This window comes from Nerophis lumbriciformis, linkage group LG36 (genome assembly GCF_033978685.3).
Source record: "Nerophis lumbriciformis linkage group LG36, RoL_Nlum_v2.1, whole genome shotgun sequence".
In the NCBI taxonomy this organism is placed as follows: Eukaryota; Metazoa; Chordata; class Actinopteri; order Syngnathiformes; family Syngnathidae; genus Nerophis; species Nerophis lumbriciformis.
In genome coordinates this window covers 11,188,881-11,211,144 of record NC_084583.2, presented here as the reverse complement: position 1 = coordinate 11,211,144, position 22,264 = coordinate 11,188,881, and the positions used below count along the sequence as shown (strand labels likewise).

Here is a 22,264-nt window from a genome sequence, read left to right as displayed (position 1 = left end):
AACCATCGTTATAAACACCCGTCCATTTTCATGTGACGTCACATAGTGAAGCCAACACAAAAAAACATGGCGGAAAGAACAGCAAGCTATAGCGACATTAGCTCGGATTCAGACTCGGATTTCAGCGGTTTAAGCTTAAGATTACGCATGTATTGAAACGGATGGTTGTAGTGTGGAGGCAGGTAGCGAAAACGAAATTGAAGAAGAAACTGAAGCTATTGAGCCATATCGTTTTGAACCGAGCGAAACCGACGAAAACGACACGACAGCCAGCGACACGGGAGAAAGCGAGGACGAATTTGGCGATGGCCTTCTAACCAACGATTGGTATGTGTTTGTTTGGCATTAAAGGAAACTAACAACTATGAACTAGGTTTACAGCACATGAAATACATTTGGCAACAACATGCACTTTGAGAGTGCAGACAGCCCAATTTTCATCAATTAATATATTCTGTAGACATACCCTCATCCGCTCTCTTTTCCTGAAAGCTGATCTGTCCAGTTTTGGAGTTGATGTCAGCAGGCCAGGGAAGCTAGGGTCGATATTCTTCTCTTGACGGTGTGAGCCAAGACATCCAGGGGGTTTAGCTCGCTCGTCTGCGGGAACAAACTGCCACCATTGCTTGCCGTGCTACCGAGGTCCTTTGTCCCTGAATTGCTCACACACTCCGGCAGATTCAATGGGGGTCTGGCGGCAGATTTCTTTGACTTTATCGTTGGAAATGCATCTGCTTTGAGTGTCGCAGGATATCCACACATTCTTGCCATCTCTGTCGTAGCATAGCTTTCGTCGGTAAAGTGTGCGGAACAAACGTCCAATTTCTTGCCACTTTCGCATCTTTGGGCCACTGGTGCAACTTGAATCCGTCCCTGTTCGTGTTGTTACACCCTCCAACAACACACCGACGAGGCATGATGTCTCCAAGGTACGGAAAACAGTCGAAAAAACGGAAAATAACAGAGCTGATTTGACTCGGTGTTTGAGAAAATGGCGGATTGCTTCCCGATGTGACGTCACACTCCGAGAGCGAATATTAGAAAGGCGTTTAATTCGCCAAAATTCACCCATTTAGAGTTCGGAAATCGGTTAAAAAAATATATGGTCGTTTTTCTGCAACATCAAGGTATATATTGACGCTTACATAGGTCTGGTGATAATGTTCCCCTTTAAATGTTATATAGACCATAAGGAAGTCTTTTACATTTAGAAAAAAATCATAATAATAGAACTCCTTTAATGCGCCCTATAATCCAGTGCACCTTTTGTATGAAAAAAGACCTGACTAGACCCTCTCATCGGCATTGCGCCTTATAATTCGGTGCGCCCTATGGTCCAGAAAATAGGGTAAATGCAACTTTATCCAACACTGTGAGGACTTTTGAGAATGCTTTTATGACGTGGCCAACAAGCCCGTGAAAACAAGAGGGGGTAAACAGTACTTAAAGGGGAACATTATCACCAGACCTATGTAAGCGTCAATATATACCTTGATGTTGCAGAAAAAAGACCATATATTTTTTTAACCGATTTCCGAACTCTAAATGGGTGAATTTTGGCGAATTAAACGCCTTTCTAATATTCGCTCTCGGAGCGATGACGTCACAACGTGGCGTCACATCGGGAAGCAATCCGCCATTTTCTCAAACACCGAGTCAAATCAGCTCAGTTATTTTCCGTTTTTTCGACTGTTTTCCGTACCTTGGAGACATCATGCCTCGTCGGTGTGTTGTCGGAGGGTGTAACAACACGAACAGGACGGATTCAAGTTGCACCAGTGGCCCAAAGATGCGACAGTGGCAAGAAATTGGACGTTTGTTCCGCACACTTTACCGACGAAAGCTATGCTACGACAGAGATGGCAAGAATGTGTGGATATCCTGCGACACTCAAAGCAGATGCATTTCCAACGATAAAGTCAAAGAAATCTGCCATCAGACCCCCATTGAATCTGCCGGAGTGTGTGAGCAATTCAGGGACAAAGGACCTCGCTAGCACGGCAAGCAATGGCGGCAGTTTGTTCCCGCAGACGAGCGAGCTAAACCCCCTATCGACCCTAGCTTCCCTGGCCTGCTGACATCAACTCCAAAACTGGACAGATCAGCTTTCAGGAAAAGAGCGCGGATGAGGGTATGTGTACAGAATATATTAATTGATGAAAATTGGGCTGTCTGCACTCTCAAAGTGCATGTTGTTGCCAAATGTATTTCATATGCTGTAAACCTAGTTCATAGTTGTTAGTTTCCTTTAATGCCAAACAAACACATACCAATCGTTGGTTAGAAGGCGATCGCCGAATTTGTCCTCGCTTTCTCCCGTGTCGCTGGCTGTCGTGTCGTTTTCGTCGGTTTCGCTTGCATACGGTTCAAACCGATATGGCTCAATAGCTTCAGTTTCTTCTTCAATTTCGTTTTCGCTACCTGCCTCCACACTACAACCATCCGTTTCAATACATGCGTAATCTGTTGAATCGCTTAAGCCGCTGAAATCCGAGTCTGAATCCGAGCTAATGTCGCTATAGCTTGCTGTTCTTTCCGCCATGTTTGTTTGTGTTGGCTTCACTGTGTGACGTCACAGGAAAATGGACGGGTGTATATAACGATGGTTAAAATCAGGCACTTTGAAGCTTTTTTTAGGGATATTGCTTGATGGGTAAAATTTTGAAAAAAACTTCGAAAAATATAATAAGCCACTGGGAACTGATTTTTAATGGTTTTAACCATTCTGAAATTGTGATAATGTTCCCCTTTAATGTTGGTTCTTTGGTCGAAATGTTGCAAATATGATGTTTTACCATGAATTGATTACGTGGACCCCCACTTAAACAAGTTGAAAAACTTATTCGGGTGTTACCATTTAGTGGTCAATTGTACGGAATATGTACAGAACTGTGCAATCTACTAAAAAAAGTTTCAATCAATCAAAACAGACCTCCTTCGAGTAGCTTTCTGACAGTCGCTTCAGGATGCGCCGTTTTGTGGGCGGTCTTATTTACGTGGCTCACCTTCGACAGCGTCTTCTCTTTGTTGTAGCGGTGTAGCGTGCAATAAAAAAAAATATTATTTTTATTTTTTTTGTTGTTGTTTTAAACTTGGGACTTCCCGCGGGCCGGATTTTGGACGCCGGTGGGCCGCATGCGGCCAGCGGGCCGTAGTTTGGGGACCCCTGCCCTACACAGAATGGATTGTGCTGATTCAGACATAGCAAAAAGACTTAAGGGCAAAAGAAGCACGAAAAAAAAGTCTGATTAGCATGGAATGGCCAAAAGACGTTGAAATAAAGATGGGATGATTGTGTGCACACAAAGTCCCAGCAGGGACAGTCAGTTGTCAACTCTGCACCTTTGGTTAAGAAAACACACAAAAGCAGCGTGAAACTCTTATCTGACTGTAGTAGTGATGCTGAACAGGCTGTTTTATGTGGAGATGAACAAAGCATTGACTGTGTGTGTGTGTGTGTGTGTGTGTGTGTGTGTGTGTGTGTGTGTGTGTGTGTGTGTGTGTGTGTGTGTGTGTGTGTTTGTGTGTGTGTTTGTGTTCTTGTATTTCTACCCTTCTTGAGACACCAACAAGGAAAAGTAGCTTCCATATGAGGAGGTGTGAACAAGTGAGGACATAAATCATGGTCCCAATAACATTGCATCTAATTGAGAATGTCTCATTTGCACCCCTGCTGGTGAAATCTATCAAAATGAGGGTGGTCCCAAAAAGGAGGGATTTTTTAAATTGACTGTGTGTCGGTTTTAAAAGTGCTCCCCCTCTGGTCAACATATGAAATAACACGTGTGTGTAAGAAATTTAAATTTGGCCAAAATAATTAAAAACATATATATATATATATATATATATATATATATATATATATATATATATATATATATAATATATATTGTAATAACTTGAAGTCAATAATTAATGTGTTGACTTTTTTCTTATAAAATCGGGAACAATTTCTCATATTCTTTCTGTTTCTGTAGTATTGCAATATTTTCTCGAGAAATTATTACTGTTTTATGGAAAATTATTACTTTTTACTGCAAAATGGTGACATCTTTCATACAAAATTATGACTTTTGTCACAATATGGCCAATTTTTATTTTTTTTTTATTTTTTTTGAGTAAAATTATGACTTTTGTCATAATTTTGCCGGTAAAATTCCGATTATTATAATATTGCCAACATTTTTAAGTTCTTTTCTAAAATTGTGACTTGTCGAGTAAAATTACAAATATTTTCATAAAATTGCCAAAATTTTAAGCTTTTCTTGTAAAATTGCGACTGTTATTGAGTAAAATGTTGACTTTTATCATAATATTGCACAAATGTTCAGTTTTTCTTGTAAAATGTTGACTTGCGTTGAGTAAAATGACGACCTTTATTATAACACTGACAAAATTCTGCGTTTTTCATGTGGAATTGTGACCTTTTTCTTGTGAAATTCCAACTCATTTTTCACAAGAAGCTTTTTTATATTGGCATAGTATGTATATATTATTAATGTTGTAAATACACTTCTTTATATATCTAGAAAGGGTGGTCCTAAAGAGGTAGGCATTTTTCGGAGGTCTCAAGAAGGTAACAAATATAAGTGTGTGTGTGTGTGTGTGTGTGTGTGTGTGTGTGTGTGTGTGTGTGTGTGTGTGTGTGTGTGTGTGTGTGTGTGTGTGTGTGTGTGTGTGTGTGTTGGGTCTCAGCCCCTTGTGCCTCAGAGCCAAGGAGCCTCCAGTGATGATTGTAAATGAGGCTAAATAAAGAGGGGTCTTTGCAGCGGCCCTCAGGCTGAACAGCAGCATGTGGCCGTGGCAAAGATAAAGAAGGTAACCATGTGAAGACGTACAACAAAGCCGATAGAAAAAGACCAATGAGATTCCCTGGAGTGAGGACAACTTCAGTGACACAGCTAAACAATCACCTTATTGACACAAAACCCCTCAGAAAATGGCTTTCTCTCAGTACTTAAATATGAATCAGAGATGGATTCATGTTGGTAATATCCCAACCTTCAACTTTGCATCTCATGCCGGTAACATCTCAGAAGCAGCATTTTAATGTCCGTGTACCAACTTTACTTCAAATCTCACAAAGGGCTTCTCAGTTTGAGAAGTGAAACTATTCTTGTACATTTCAGCCAACAGAGAAATGAAAATTCATGTTTACTTGGTACATTCCATGTTTTGGAGGAGGAGACGGTGCTGGATACTTGTATTATTCACTTGATGCATGCAATATTTATCTGTAGCTTCCTTCAGGTACTTGCATGTATCAGCACTGGGAACTGTGCTGGTGTGTTTTTAGTCTGGTGCAAAACAAGAACATTCACTGGCATTGACCCAATATTTATGTCCTCACTATTACACTGCAAAAACTGAAATCTAAGTAAGATTAAATATATCAAATAAGGGTGATATTTGCTTATTTTCTGTCTGATAAGATAATTCTTCTCACTTAGCAGATTTTATGTTCGGGTGTTTTACTTGTTTTAAGTGTTTTAGTCCTAAATGATCTCAGTAAGATATTACAGCTTGTTGCTGAGATTTGATGACCTATATTGAGTAAAACATGCTTGAAACTATGTAGGTCTGACTTAGAACTAGATTTCATACATTGACTTCTTTCAGCAAAAATCAACAGGAAGTTGGCAATTCCCCCTTCAATACAAAAGTTTAGTAAAAACAGTCACTTTTGCCTCTTTGAGCTGTAATTTGACCCCCTTAACATGCTTCAAAACTCACCAAACTGGACACACACATCAGGACTGGCAAAAATTGTGATTTAACAAAAAACCCAACCCCAAAACTCTAAATTGCACTCTAGCGCCCCCTAGGAAGAAAACATAGACACAACTGCTCCTAGGAAGAACACTCAGACAAAACTGCCTGTAGGAATGTCTTAGAGACATGAAACAAAAATCTCTATGTAGGTCTCACTTATACCTACATTTCATATATTGGCAACCCCCAGCAAAAATCAACAGGAAGTTTGCAATTCCCTTTTCAAAACAAAAGTTTTGTAAGAACCGGTCACCTTTTTTCAAACATTATCTCCTCTGAGCGCGTTTGTTGTGTTGGCTTCAAACTAGCACAGGAGAGAGATTGAACCCTTCTGATTAAAAGTTGACCAAAGAGTTTTAATTACTGCTCTGGTTTGGATTTTATGTGCCGTCAAAGTCGGTCCCGTCAATCGCTGCTTGCAGCTTTAATTTGTTCTTGTTTTTGAACACTGACTTTTTGCAGTGCACTATTACACTGCAAAAACTGAAATCTAAGTAAGATGATATATCTCAAATAAGGGTGATATTTGCTTATTTTCTGTCTGATAAGATAATTATTCTCTCTAAGCAGATTTTATGTTAGAGTGTTTTACTTGTTTTAAGTGTTTTGGTCCTAAATGATCTCAGTAAGATATTACAGCTTGTTGCTGAGATTTGATGACCTATATTGAGTAAAACATGCTTGAAACTATTTTTGTCCAAATGTCCAAATCACATCCAGCAATGGTGCACAGGAAGGCGGGGAAGAAGAGGGGAAAAAGCGGCCAAAATGGTCAAAAGTCCCAATTTTGTCCAAAATACCTCCCCGGGTTGCAGTTCCACGAGTCTCGCCGCCGGCCTCACAAGTCCCGGGACGCAAAAAATGTCCAAAATGCACCCAGCAAAGTCCCATGGGATGTGGGGTGAAAAGTGAGAAAAGTCGGCAAAAGTCCCCAAAAATGTTAAAAATACCTACCCAGGTTCGAGTCCCACAAGTTCCGCCGCGCGAGTCCCAGGATGCCCAAAATGTCCATAACACACCCAGCCGAGTCCCACGGGGAGTGGGGAGTGGGGAGGCATCCACTGTAATGATACCAAGTACAGGAGCGCTAGTCAATACTACTATGGATACCTTGATATGTTTTAGCATCACAAAATATTTTTTTGGTGGAAATACGTCCCTGCACACATGAGGACTTAAATTATGACCAATGTATGATCCTGTATTACTCTGTATCGGATCAATACCTAAATGTGTGGTATCATCCAAAACTAATGTAAAGTATCAAAGAAGAGAAGAATAGGTGATTATTACATTTTAACAGAAGTGTAGATAGAACATGTTAAAAGAGAAAATAAGCAGATATTAACAGTAAATGAACAAGTACAAACCCCGTTTCCATATGAGTTGGGAATTTGTTAGATGTAAATATAAACTGAATACAATGATTTGCAAATCCTTTTCAACCCATATTCAATTGAATGCACTACAAAGACAACATATTTGATGTTCGAACTCATAAACTTTTTTTTTTTTGCAAATAATAATTAACTTAGAATTTCATGGCTGCAACACGTGCCAAATTAGTTGGGAAAGGGCATGTTCACCACTGTGTTACATGGCCTTTCCTTTTAACAACACTTACTAAACGATTGGGAACTGAGGAGACACATTTTTTAAGCTTCTCAGGTGGAATTCTTTCCCATTCTTGCTTGATGTACAGCTTAAGTTGTTCAACAGTCCGGGGGTCTCCGTTGTGCTATTTTAGGCTTCATAATGCGCCACACATTTTCAATGGGAGACGGGTCTGGACTACAGGCAGGCCAGTCTAGTACCTGCACTCTTTTACTATGAAGCCACGTTGATGTAACACGTGGCTTGGCATTGTCTTGCTGAAATAAGCAGGGGCGTCCATGGTAACATTGCTTGGATGGCAACATATGTTGCTCCAAAACCTGTATGTACCTTTCAGCATTAATGGCGCCTTCACAGATGTGTAAGTTACCCATGTCTTGGGCACTAATACACCCCCATACCATCACAGATGCTGGCTTTTCAACTTTGCGCCTATAACAATCCGGATGGTTCTTTTCCTCTTTGGTCCGGAGGACACGACGTCCACAGTTTCCAAAAACAATTTGAAATGTGGACTCGTCAGACCACAGAACACTTTTCCACTTTGTATCAGTCCATCTTAGATGAGCTCAGGCCCAGCGAAGCCGACGGCGTTTCTGGGTGTTGTTGATAAATGGTTTTCCCTTTGCATAGGAGAGTTTTAACTTGCACTTACAGATGTAGCGACCAACTGTAGTTACTGACAGTGGGTTTCTGAAGTGTTCCTGAGCCCATGTGGTGATATCCTTTACACACTGATGTCGCTTGTTGATGCAGTACAGCCTGAGGGATGGAAGGTCACGGGCTTAGCTGCTTACGTGCAGTGATATCTCCAGATTCTCTGAACCCTTTGATGATATTACGGACCGTAGATGGTGAAATCCCTAAATTCCTTCCAATAGCTGATTGAGAATGTTTTTTCTTAAACTGTTCAACAATTTGCTCACGCATTTGTTGACAAAGTGGTGACCCTCGCCCCATCCTTGTTTGTGAATGACTGAGCATTTCATGGAATCTACTTTTATACCCAATCATGGCACCCACCTGTTCCCAATTTGCCTGTTCACCTGTGGGATGTTCCAAATAAGTGTTTGATGAGCATTCCTCAACTTTATCAGTATTTATTGCCACCTTTCCCAACTTCTTTGTCACGTGTTGCTGGCATCAAATTCTAAAGTTAATGATTATTTGCAAAAAAAAAAAATGTTTATCAGTTTGAACATCAAAAATGTTGTCTTTGTAGCATATTCAACTGATCATGGGTTGAAAATGATTTGCAAATCATTGAATTCCATTTATATTTACATCTAACATCATTTCCCAACTCATATGGAAACGGGGTTTGTAGATTAATATTTCATTTTTACAGCTTGTCCTTTATAATATTGACAAAATAATAGAAAGGAAAATGACACAATATGTTACTGCATATGTCAGCAGATAATTTAGGAGCCTTTGTTTGTTTACTTACTACTAAAAGACAAGTTGTCTAGTATGTTGACTATTTTATTTAAGGACAAACTTGCAATAATAAACATATGTTTAATGTTTGTCTTAATACCAAAGATAGGAAAAACACGCACTCTCCACAAAACATAATAAAAAAAATAATAATAATAAAGAGGTGCACGGCAAAGCTGAAAAAGTTTTGCAATATTGAGGATTATTCTTGTTTTTGTGTGAACTCAGTTTTGCCAACAGCAGTTATTGTCATTACGGCGTGTTGTTCCTTGCGACACCTCCTGGCACAGCTGCCGTTTAATTGACCTTGTTAAAGCGGACATTTGCTAGTGTTCATTGCCAGCTGAGACCATCTGGATGCTCGGTCTTAGAATTTGAAATATGCTTTTCATTACGGAGCCTGAGAACATGTCATGCACTTGATTTGTTCATCATGACAAAGACACAGTAATACTAGGTCATGTGACAATGAAGTAGTGTTGTCCTGATACCAATATTTTGGTACCGGTACCAAAATGTATTTCGATACTTGTCGGCACTTTTCGACACTTTTTTATACAAAAAATTGCATATTTTAACAAACACAGGTGAAATAACTGAAAACATGTTTTATCGTCTACAAACCTCGTTTCCATATGAGTTGGGAAATTGTGTTACAGCAAAATATTTGCAATTAATAGTATAATAACCAATTATTATACTAAAGAAAATAAAAATGTAACCCTTTTTGTTTTTGTTCATATTTTTCATGAGTTGAACTCAAAAAACGTTTACCATACCACACAAAAAGAGCGAATCCTCTCAAAAATTGTTCACAATTCTGTCTAAATCTGTGTTAGTGAGCATTCAGCGGCCTAGTGGTTAGAGTGTCCGCCCTAAGATCGGTAGGTTGTTAGTTCAAACCCCGGCCGAGTCATACCGAAGACTATAAAAATGGGACACATTATCTCCCTGCTTGGCACTCAGCAACAAGGGTTGGAATTGGGGGTTAAATCACCAAAAGATGATTCCCGGGCGTGACCGCCGCTGCTGCCCACTGCTACCCTCACCTCCCAGGGGGTGATCAAGGGTGATGGGTCAAATGCAGGGGACAAATTTCACCACACCTAGTGTGTGTGACAATCATTGGTACTTTAATTCATACTTGCCAACCCTCCCGAATTTTCCGGGAGACTCCCGAAATTCAGCGCCTCTCCCGAAAACCTCCCGGGACAAATATTCTCCCGAAAATATCCCGATTTTCAGCCAGCGCTGGAGGCCACGCCCCCTCCAGTTCCATGCGGACCTGAGTGAGGACAGCCTTTTTTCACAACCTGAGGACAACCGGGTGACAAGAACTAAATCATCCATACTAGAGACAAATTGTATTATTATGTTTATCTTACCTAAAAATAAATATATTTATTAATTAAAAAAATAAATAAATAAATAAATACATTTTTACTATATTTTGCTAAAAACATCAAAATTAATTGTATTTTTATTTGTATTTTTTCTGACTCCTTACTACATCCAGCCATAGAATTAAAATAAACATATTTGAAATAATTCATTTTAAATGATCATAATAATTCATTTAAAATGACCATATTTAATTATTAAAATAATTGCTTGTTTATCAACAACTTTGGCATTTTATTCATTACATTTTGAAGCTCTCAGAAGCCAAGTTATGTTATATTCCTTAATATTTATTTATGCAAGTTTGAAGTATCAATTATCTAAACACAGTTTTGTTTGCATATTTTCAGAATATATATATATATATATATATATATATGAAATACTTGACTTGGTGAATTCTAGCTGTCAATATACTCCTCCCCTCTTAACCACGCCCCCAACCACGCCCCCACCCCAGACCACGCCCCCCTCTGTCCTGCCCCCTCCTCCCCCACCTCCCGAAATCGGAGGTCTCAAGGTTGGCAAGTATGCTTTAATTTAACTTTTAGGTATCAAACACCTCCTTTGTCATATCCATGTATCAATCCAGTGCTAACTCGACAAACCGTCAGAAACGGAGGTTAAAAACTATTCAAAAGGGTTAAGTTCACTTTTCTGGTGTTTGACAGAGACATTTTGGGGGAGTAAGGGTGCTTAATGACCATGTGTTCGAAGCAGAAGACATAAAACGGCAGGTTTTAAGTTTCATGTGGTTCGAGGAGGAGGAGGAGCCACAGTCCCCCTTTACTGTATACCTCTTGCAAAATTGTTTGCTTGCCTAACAGAATCGCTATTGTGACATCCAGTGGACACATTTAGAACAGCAGTTTATTTCGTTAAAAAAAAAAAAAAAAAAGCAACTCATTTTAATACTTGGCAAACTCATCACTCATCAATTTTTGGTCTACAAAACCTGTAACACTGAACAAAAATATAAACGCAACACTTGCTTTTTCTCCCATTTTTCATGAGTTGAACTCAAAGACCTGAAACTTTTACTATATACAGTTTTACAGTTTACATGTTGTGTTTTTTGTTCAATCCCGGAAAGACTGTAACTTAAAGTTTGACCCTGGCTTTGTACGAACCCCGTTTCCATATGAGTTGGGAAATTGTGTTAGATGTAAATATAAACGGAATACAATGATTTGCAAATCCTTTTCAACCCATATTCAGTTGAATATGCTACAAAGACAACATATTTGATGTTCAAACTCAAACTTTATTTTTTTTTTTTGCAAATAATAATTAACTTAGAATTTCATGGCTGCAAAATGTGCCAAAGTAGTTGGGAAAGGGCATGTTCACCACTGTGTTACATGGTCTTTCCTTTTAACAACACTCAGTAAACGTTTGGGAACTGAGGAGACACATTTTTTAAGCTTCTCAGGTGGAATTCTTTCCCATTCTTGCTTGATGTACAGCTTAAGTTGTTCAACAGTCCGGGGGTCTCCGTTGTGGTATTTTAGGCTTCATAATGCGCCACACATTTTCAATGGGAGGCAGGTCTGGACTACAGGCAGGCCAGTCTAGTACCCGCACTCTTTTACTATGAAGCCACGTTGATGTAACACATGGCTTGGCATTGTTTTGCTGAAATAAGCAGGGGCGTCCATGGTAACATATGTTGTTCCAAAACTGTATGTACCTTTCAGCAATAATAGCGCCTTCACAGATGTGTAAGTTACCCATGTCTTGGGCACTAATACACCCCCATACCATCACAGATGCTGCCTTTTCAACTTTGCGCCTAGAACAATACGGATGGTTCTTTTCCTCTTTGGTCCGGAGGACACGACGTCCACAGTTTCCAAAAACAATTTGAAATGCGGACTCGTCAGACCACAGAACACTTTTCCACTTTGTATCAGTCCATCTTAGATGAGCTCAGGCCAAGCGAAGCCGACGACATTTCTGGGTGTTGTTGATAAACGGTTTTCGCCTTGCATAGGAGAATTTTAACTTGCACTTACAGATGTAGCGACCAACTGTAGTTACTGACAGTGGGTTTCTAAAGTGTTCCTGAGCCCATGTGGTGATATCCTTTACACACTGATGTCGTTTGTTGATGCAGTACAGCCTGAGGGACCGATCAGTACTTTTTAGTAGTACTGAATATGATTCATTAGTACCGCGGTCCTATACTAATACCGGTATAGTGTGCAACTCTACAATGACTATACACTTATTTGTTAACTGTCTCATATAATAGATGCATTGTATGAAGTGATAAATACAAAACGGTAAGGGTGTAACGGTACACCAAAATGTCGGTTCGATACGTACCTCGGTTTAGAGGTCACAGTTTGGTTCATTTTCGGTACAGTAAGAAAACAACAAAATATTATTTTTTTGGTTATTTATTTACCAAATTTGTAAAGAATGGCTTTATACTTTTAACATTGGGAACACTATAATAATTATGCCCCCAAAAAAGAAATAGGTCTGTGTGTGATGGATGTGCGCCACCACTAGGCTGATCAGTGCAACAGCAGGCAGTCATGAATGATAAGCACAGGGTCCATTGCCAGGGTTAATGTGGTCAACATATATCAAATAAAAACTAAATAAGATAAAGCTCAGAATGGTTTCTTAACAAAACCTTTCTACATATAAAGTGCTTTTTTTTGATTGATTGATTGAGACTTGTATTAGTAGATTGCACAGTACAGTACATAGTCCCTGGCTAACTTGGCAGTAAGAGGATATGTGGGCTCATTGTTCTTCCACCATAGAAGTGGGTCAAAATCTAATTTTTAATGCAATATGGTCTTAAATCTGCTGCTATAAAGACATTTGTTATTGCTTTAGCCCTGCATGACTCGCCGAGGAGAGGCTGCTTGAATGCGGTGGGGAGCTGTTTGTTCGTCTTTCTCTTGAATCTCTCATGTTCTGTGGTTTGGATTAGTTTTTGTTATTTTCTGGTTGTTTAAGACTCTTTTAGTTCATGTTTACGCTCCCTTGTTTGGTCACCATGGTTACGTATTAGTTTCACCTGTCATTTTTTGGACTCACGCACATGTTGCCAATCATGTCACTATTATTTAAGCCGGTCATTTTCTGTTGGTCGTCCTGGCGACATTACCCCTGTTACCTCATGCTACCCATGATACTCATGTTTACCATAGATCATGCTGTTCTGCTCTTGTCACAGTAAGTGTTTATTTGTTTCACGTCCATAGTTGTTGCCTTTGTGCCAGTTTATTGTTTTCATAGCCAAGCCTTTTGTTTACACCTTTTGTTAGTGTTAAAATAAATAATGTATTTACCTTCACACCATGTCCAGTCTGGTTCGCTTGCATTCCAGGAAAACAAACCCCCACCCATAGTCCATGTCATGACAAAAGCGATGTTCACTTGGGGGTGGTGACGCTTCAAATGGGTTAGCATTTTTGACGTGTTGTCAGAAGCGTACCCTAACGCTGCTGAACAATGTCGGCAAACCTCCGTCCTCCATTGTTGCTGAAGTGTTCCCAAATGAGAGATCTTAACGAGGCAAGAGGGTCTTCCAGCTCTGGCTTTTACATGTTGTAGTAGCCCAATCGCTGCTAGCATGCCGTGTGTTGTGCCTCGGTGTGCATTGTTTACACAACGTGTGGTACGCTGCTTCATATGTCTGTGTGGAAACTCGTCCGGTACACCTCCGAACTGAACCGAAACCCCCGTACCGAAACGGTTCAATACAAATACACGTACCGTTACACCCTTACAAAATGGTGAATGATTCTGATGTGTTGCTAAGGTGCAATATCACAGTCAATGGAAACAAGTAGATGAGTTATCAAACCTGGTCACAGTTGATTCTACCATAACAGTCTTAAGTTGTGGTCAGCAGTAGGGATGATGCTCGAAACCGGTTTTCCCGGTTGTTCGATATGAAAAGAACCGAGTCCTTGGACTCGAATCCCTTTATGAGAACCGGTACCCGTTATCGAGACCACTATAGTAAAGAAAAAGAGTTGGTTCTTTATTCGAATCCCTGGGAACGAATCCCGTCCTGACAATAAATGCCCCGTGGGACATCACAAGAAATGACGTCACGTAGCTCAGTCATTAGGCGCAGATAGGGAAAGCAGGAAAAACAATGGACCGGAAAAAGCACTCCAAGGTGTAATAAAGTTCAAAACAAAAGGTATAATCCAATGAATAACTTTACTGAGAGGTTTGGACAGGGTACAAACACATGACGAACACTTTTACGACCAACCGGAAACATAGCAACCAGGCTAGCAACGCACCTCCTTTACGGCAGCTGTCGCAACGTTCTTAAAGGGGAACATTATCACAATTTCAGAAGGGTTAAAACCATTAAAAATCAGTTCCCAGTGGCTTATTTTATTTTTCGAAGTTTTTTTCAAAATTTTACCCATCACGCAACATCCCTAAAAAAAAGCTTCAAAGTGCCTGATTTTAACCATCGTTATATACACACCCGTCCATTTTCCTGTGACGTCACATAGTGATGCCAACACAAACAAACATGGCGCATAGAACAGCAAGCTATAGCGACATTAGCTCGGATTCAGACTCGGATTTCTGCGGCTTAAGCGATTCAACAGATTACGAATGTTTTGAAACGGATGGTTGTAGTGTGGAGGCAGGTAGCGAAAACGAAATTGAAGAAGAAACTGAAGCTATTGAGCCATTTTGGTTTGAACCGTATGCAAGCGAAACCGACGAAAACGACACGACAGCCAGCGACACGGGAGAAAGCGAGGACGAATTTGGCGATCGCCTTCTAACCAACGATTGGTATGTGTTTGTTTGGCATTAAAGGAAACTAACAACTATGAACTAGGTTTACAGCATATGAAATACATTTGGCAACAACATGCACTTTGAGAGTGCAGACAGCCCAATTTTCATCAATTAATATATTCTGTAGACATACCCTCATCCTCATATTCTTCTCTTGATCATCTTCGGTGGCTTAAGGGACGCTGTGAGCCAAGACATCCAGGGGGTTTAGCTCGCTCGTCTGCGGGAACAAACTGCCGCCATGGCTTGCCGTGCTACCGAGGCCCTTTGTCCCTGAATTGCTCACACACTCCGGCAGATTCAATGGGGGTCTGGCGGCAGATTTCTTTGACTTTATCGTTGGAAATGCATCTGCTTTGAGTGTCGCAGGATATCCACACATTCTTGCCATCTCTGTCGTAGCATAGCTTTCGTCAGTAAAGTGTGCGGAACAAACGTCCAATTTCTTGCCACTTTCGCATCTTTGGGCCACTTTCGCATCTTTGGGCCACTGGTGCAACGAGAATCCGTCCCTGTTCGTGTTGTTACACCCTCCGACAACACACTGACGAGGCATGATGTCTCCAAGGTACGGAAAACAGTCGACGTCATCGCTCCGAGAGTGAATAATAGAAAGGCGTTTAATTCGCCAAAATTCACCCATTTAGAGTTCGGAAATCGGTTAAAAAAATATATGGTCTTTTTTTCTGCAACATCAAGGTATATATTGACGCTTACATAGGTCTGGTGATAATGTTCCCCTTTAAAGCAACCGCAGCACATACATATATATACAACACATATCTCCCTTTTTTAACTTTTCTTTTTCTTTCCTTGTAAACAAAACAAAATCACACTGTATATGGGTTGTCTGTCTAATTATGTATAATGCAGACGAGGCGTGTTGGCTGAGTTCTTGACGTTTACTTTCACAGCGTGCTCATAACCTCATTCTTATCACTTTTCGGGGCTAACGCGCATGCTCGTCACTCCCGTTGCATGCTGGGTAGTGTAGTTGTTATATTCCCTAGCTCATAACATCACATATTTTCCCCCATAAAGAAATAATGTTAACTCAATAAAGTGTATTTCTTTTTTTAGCTTTAAATTTTCAGTTTTTTAGCATTGTAACCACATTTGCAAACAACTTTTCTCTTCATAGAATTTTCTTTCAATGAAGAAATAAAGTGCAAACATGTCAAAGCATCATAACAAACAGTTATGTCAACACTTTTGTTTTGTTTTTTAAACAACTCGAAAAAACCACGAGTTCTTAACAACTCTCAATCAGCCTCTTAGGTGGCTGAACATGTCTCTTAGGTCTAGACCACGGATCGGCAACCTTTACCAGTCAAAGAGCCATTTTGACCAGTTTCACAAATTATAGAAAACAATGGGATCCACAGAAATTTTTTGAAATTTAAAATGAAATAACGCTGCATACAAAGTTTTTTTTGCTTTGTGCTATGTATTAACCAGGGGTCTCAGACACGCTGCCCACACCTTAATATGGAATTTGAATGCTGGTGCGGCACGCGGGTTTTATATAAATGGCGCTTGTCAGTGTCATGCGTGCCGTGATGGTACAGCATATAGTGCCCACTACAACCAGCGTGCCTGATCAGCTACACGTTGTATGGGGCTTCTGCTTGCTCACGTGAGTGACAGCAAGGCATACTTGGTCAACAACCACACAGGTCACACTGACGGTGGCGGTATAAAAACCTTTAACACTCTTACTAATATGCGCCACACTATGAACCCACACCAAACAAGAATGACAAACACATTTCGGGAGAACATCTGCACCGTAACATAACATAAACACAACAGGACAAATACCCAGAATCCCATGCAGCCCTAACTCTCCGGGCTACATTATGCACTCCCGCTACCAAACCCCGCCCACCTCAACCGACGCACAGAGGGGGGGAGGGTTGATGTGTGAGGGAGCAGGGTTGGGGTGGGGGCGGGGTTTGGTGGTAGCAGGGGTGTATAATGTTGCCCGGAAGAGTCAGGGCTGCATGGGATTCTGGGTATTTGTTCTGTTGTGTTTATGTTGTGTTAAGGTGCAGATGTTCCCCCGAAATGTGTTTGTCATTCTTGTTTGGTTTTGGTTCAAGGTGTGGCGCATTATTAGTAAGAGTGTTAAAGTTGTTTTATATGGCTGTGTGGCTGTTGAACAAGTATGCCTTGCCGTAACTCATGTGTGCTAACAGAAGCCCCATACATATTGTAGAGGGTGCTGAATGCAGTACCATCATGGCACGCCCTTACTATTATTGTAAGGGTAAGGGTGAAAATCGGAGAATATTAATCCCGGGAGTTTTCTGCGAGAGGCACTGAAATCCGGAAGTCTCTCGGGGGGGTCGGCAAGCATGCAGCTGAGCCGCATCAGAGTGATCAAAGAGCCGCATGCGGCTCCGGAGCCGCGGGTTGCCGACCCCTGGTCTAGACAGTCTCTCAACAGCAGGCGACGCGGACACTTCTGTCTGTCCCTGGTCAGCAAGTTCTGCAGGTCCAGCTGAGTCCTGTTGAGCCTTTTCCTGAGTAATAGCTGTAGTCAGTATGTTCCAATAGCAGCAGAAGTGCACTTTTTGGAGGGCTGTATTATTTTCAGTTTTGTGCCCAAGGGACTGATTTTATTTAACACTATATTATTATTTATACACCTATAGTGATCACAGAGACAGGTTGTTTTTGTGTTACTGTATATATTTGTTTTTCTGAAAAATCCCAGTCAATATACTTTGGGTAACAACAGTCAATATTTATTTATTTTATTAAATTTTTTTAGGGGGGTAACAGTCAATATTTATTTATTTATTCGATTTTTTTTTCTTATATGATAAAAGTGAGCTTTTGTTAAACCAAATATTGTGTGTGTTTTTTCCATATACAACAACCTATCTGGACTCGATAAGAGAATCGATAAGGAATCGGTTCGATAAGAGGATTCGATAATAGGCTCGAACTCGATAATTTCTTATCAAACATCATCCCTAGTCAGCAGTACACACCATTATGTTGGTTTGGTGTCTCCCTAGCAACGCTCGCTCAGTCAAGGAATCAATCAACAGGCGACATGGGAAATGCATGCTTTTAAGTAATTATTGGAGCTTCCTCTAGATGGAGAACGTATCAATTATTCATTTACAACGATTTTTCTTTAAGTCACAAAGTAAAGATAATTCAAATGCTGTGCAACTTTTAATACTTTTATGATGCAATATTGGCTTCGGCAATGCTGAACTTTCTCTTTTTTTTTTTTTTATATTCCCGTGCATTTTTAGAGCGAGACACTAAATCTGGAAGATATGAACACCCGGGGACCAAAACCCACTTTGGTTCTGCCAAGCAAACGGTACAGGATGGTGAGTTTGAAAAATTGCTTTAATCAGGTTCAGGTATTTCCAGTGAATACCAGGATTATTTTATCATACCGTTTGTGTCCCACAGCACTTCTAACATCATTATTTCAACACATGGAATGATACTATACCGGACAATTACAACTTTATATTTAAAAATGATAACGCACTTCAACAACAACCACACTTGTAAACAAAGTGCTTTGCAGCAGTGATAAATAACATATAGAAGAAGAAAAAAACAATACAATATTGTGAAACACACAATTAAAAGACAAGTAAGATCAAATAGATTTACAATATAACTACATGAAGCAATTCCTGAAGGAATTGCGTGTGAATGCTCCAATGCTGAAGTTGAAATTAAATCCTGACAGAATGTAGTATGCATGTAAGAATAGTTTAAATGTTGAAGAGCTTAAATTTCCAGGAAAAACGGAATTAGGTTTGGAACTTGGGAAAGTGTTCGTTGGATGAGTGGAATGTCTTGATGTTGGAATGGTTTGAATAGGTTGAAAAATGTGCGAATTGTGGAAGTTTAAAAAAAATGGACCCACTTCAACTGTTCCACTGTCAACACATTCCTCTTAATTAGGACAACAAACAAAGTGTTTTTTTGAACTGGGAAAATTCCCCGGTTTTCCCGAAATTCCAGGATTCCGTAATGCCATTTTTCTCAGTTAAAAATGTTAGTATTTCAACATTTCTCGACCTTTTTGAAAAAATTCAACACCAACCATTTCAACTCATTTAGAACATTGAAGTCGTTTAACATTTTCCAAAAAATTCCCGCTTTTCCTGAAATTCCCATGAAATTACCATCGAAATGAATGGGACATTTTTCAAAGTTCCGCAATTCCCACATTTTTTAAATCCAATTCAAACCGTTCCAACTACAAAGTATTCAGTCTGTTCAAAATTGTGTGCTCTCCTTCAACAATTATAAAATAATTCCCGGATTTCCAAGAATTCCCAGTTTTCAGGGACAATTTTCCCATTGAAAATGAATTGTCCATTTTTTTTTTAAACTTCCACAATTCGCACATTTTTCAACCGATTCAAACCATTCCACCTTCAACATATTCCACTCATCCTGCACATTTAAACTATCATGTTTCCAAGATAAAAACAATTCCAGGAATTGCCAGAATTCTCGGTTTTCCAAACCCTATTTTCACCCTTTTTTCTGGCGACTACTCCTTCCACATTTTTCAACCCACTTCAACTGTTCCACTGTCAAATTATTCCTCTTATCCAGGACAAAAAACAAAGTGTTTTTTTGAACTGGGAAAATTCCCCGGTTTTCCCAAAATTCCAGGATTCCGTAATGCCATTTTTCTCATTTAAAAATGTTACGACTTCAACATTTCTCAACCTTTTTGAAAAAATTCAACACCAACCATTTCAACTCATTTAGAACATTGAAGTCGTTTAACATTTCCCCAAAAAATCCCCCTTTTCCTGAAATTCCCATGAAATTCCCATCGAAATGAATGGGACATTTTTCAAAGTTCCGCAATTCCCACATTTTTTAAATCCAATTCAAACCGTTCCAACTACAAAGTATTCAGTCTGTTCAAAACTGTGTGCTCTCCTTCAACAATTATAGAAGAATTCCCGGATTTCCAAGTATTTCCAGTTTTCAGGGACATTTTTCCCATTCAAAATGAATTGTCCATTTTTTTTTAAACTTCCACAATTCGCACATTTTTCAACCGATTCAAACCATTCCACCTTCAACATATTCCACTCATATTCCCAAATGTTAATACTTCAACATTTCTCGACTGATTTGAAAAAAATTCTACACCAACCATTTCAACTCATTCAGAACATTGAAGTCGTTTAACATTTTCCTGTCACGGTTTGGTTGTGGCTTACTGCGCGGTTCGTTTTCCCGGGATGCAAACGGACGACTCGGGACAGGACTTGCAGGTAGGAACATCATTTAATTCTCAAAAAAACACTCAAACATGTACAAAAACAGACAACCAACCGACGGAGCAAGGTGCCCATAATAAATTCATAAAAGAACCAAACTTCATGAATGTTTTTTTTGTGACCAACAAGTATGTGCTCCAATCACTCTATCACAAAAAAATAAGAGTTGTAGAAATGATTGGAAACTCAAAACAGCCATGACTTGATGTTCTTTATATTATATAAATATTTTTAAATTGGGGCACTCCTAAATCGAGGTACCTTTGTACCGTATATTGCCAATAAGCACTATTTAATAGTAGAATTAATTACGTATAAAAGCTTTGCTTGAAATCCATAAATGCACTACTGTTGGGAGTGCTAATTTATTTACAATGAGCTTTTAACTGCTCTGCACTTTCCGATGCCATAAAACCGTGGGCGTAATGCGGCTATGTTTGCTGCAAATGGGTTGTGCTCTCTGTCTCTCAGTCTCAGGTAATGTTTGGGGACGTCAGTGTGGAGGGGAGAGATAACCCAGCTCTCTGTTCGCCGTCTGCTGCAGATAGAGGCATGGCTAATGTGCACCAAAATGATCAAAGCCAAAGCCTTCAAGAAACACGGAGCTATTTCCAGGGTTAGCCTTAGCACTAACATCATTAGAGTTGGTGCCGGCAAACATGAAATGTGTGATACGAAATTAAGGCGGTAATATGCTGGCGTAAATCTCCTCATAGGAGCTGCCTGTCACTTGTGATTATTTTGCTATTACAGACAAATAATCGGTTGACAAATGTGCGAATTGTGGAAGTTTAAAACAAATGGACAATTGTTGAAGGAAAGCACACAATTTTGAACAGACTGCATATTTTGTACTGTATTTTTCGGAGTATAAGTCGCTCCGGAGTATAAGTCGCACCGGCCGAAAATGCATAATAAAGAAGGAAAAAAACATATATAAGTCGCACTGGAGTGTAAGTCGCATTTTTTGGGGAAATTTATTTGATAAAAGCCAACACCAAGAATAGACATTTGAAAGGCAATTTAAAATAAATAAAGAATAGTGAACAACAAGCTGGATAAGTGTACGTTATATGAGGCATAAATAACCAACTGGTATGTTAACGTAACATATTATGGTAAGAGTCATTCAAATAACTATAACATATAGAACATGCTATACGTTTACCAAACAATCTGTCACTCCTAATCGCTAAATCCCATGAAATCTTATACGTCTAGTCTCTTACGTGAATGAGATAAATAATATTATTTGATATTTTACGCTAATGTGTTAATAATTTCACATTATCCTGAGTATAAGTCGCACCCCCGGCCAAACTATGAAAAAAACTGCGACTTACAGTCCGAAAAATACAGTAGTTGTAACGGTTTGAATTGGATACAAAAAATGTGGGAATTGGGGATCTTTGAAAAATGTCCCATTCATTTTGATTGGAATTTCAGGAAAAGCGGGAATTTTTTGGGAAAATGTTAAACGACTTCAATGTTCTGAATGAGTTGAAACGGTTGGTGTTTAATTGTTTTCAAATCGGTCGAGAAATGTTGAAGTCGTAACATTTTTAACTGAGAAATGGCATTACGGAATTCCTGTAATGTTTGAAAAACTGGGGGAATTGTCCCAGTTTAAAAAACAACTTTGTTTTTTTGTCCTGATTAAGAGGAATGTTTTGACAGTGGAACAGTTGAAGTGGGTTGAAAAATGTGGAAGGAGTAGTCGCCAGAAAAAAGGGTGAAAATAGGGTTTGGAAAATCGGGAATTCTGGCAATTCCTGGAATTGTTTTTAACTTGGAAACATGATAGTTTAAATGTCCAGGATGAGTGGACTATGTTGATGTTGGAATGGTTTGAATCGGTTGAAAAATGTGCGAATTGTGGAAGTTTAAAAAAATGGACAATTCATTTTGAATGGGAAAAATGTCCCTGAAAACTGGGAATTCTGGGA

The 22,264-nt window shown here is 39.6% G+C and overlaps 1 protein-coding gene across 3 annotated transcripts in view; it reads left to right on the top strand.

The window, feature by feature from the left end:
• Positions 1-22,264, top strand: part of spock1 (SPARC (osteonectin), cwcv and kazal like domains proteoglycan 1) — a 314,102-nt gene that overhangs the window by 159,625 nt on the left and 132,213 nt on the right. For 2 of the 3 annotated variants that reach the window (XM_061930578.1, XM_061930579.2), the window contains exon 4: positions 18,300-18,380. The exons of the other annotated variant lie outside the window; for it this stretch is intronic. In XM_061930578.1, the coding sequence (XP_061786562.1) occupies positions 18,300-18,380 (81 nt within the window). The remainder of the gene's footprint in view (positions 1-18,299; positions 18,381-22,264) is intronic. 3 annotated transcript variants of the gene reach the window in all.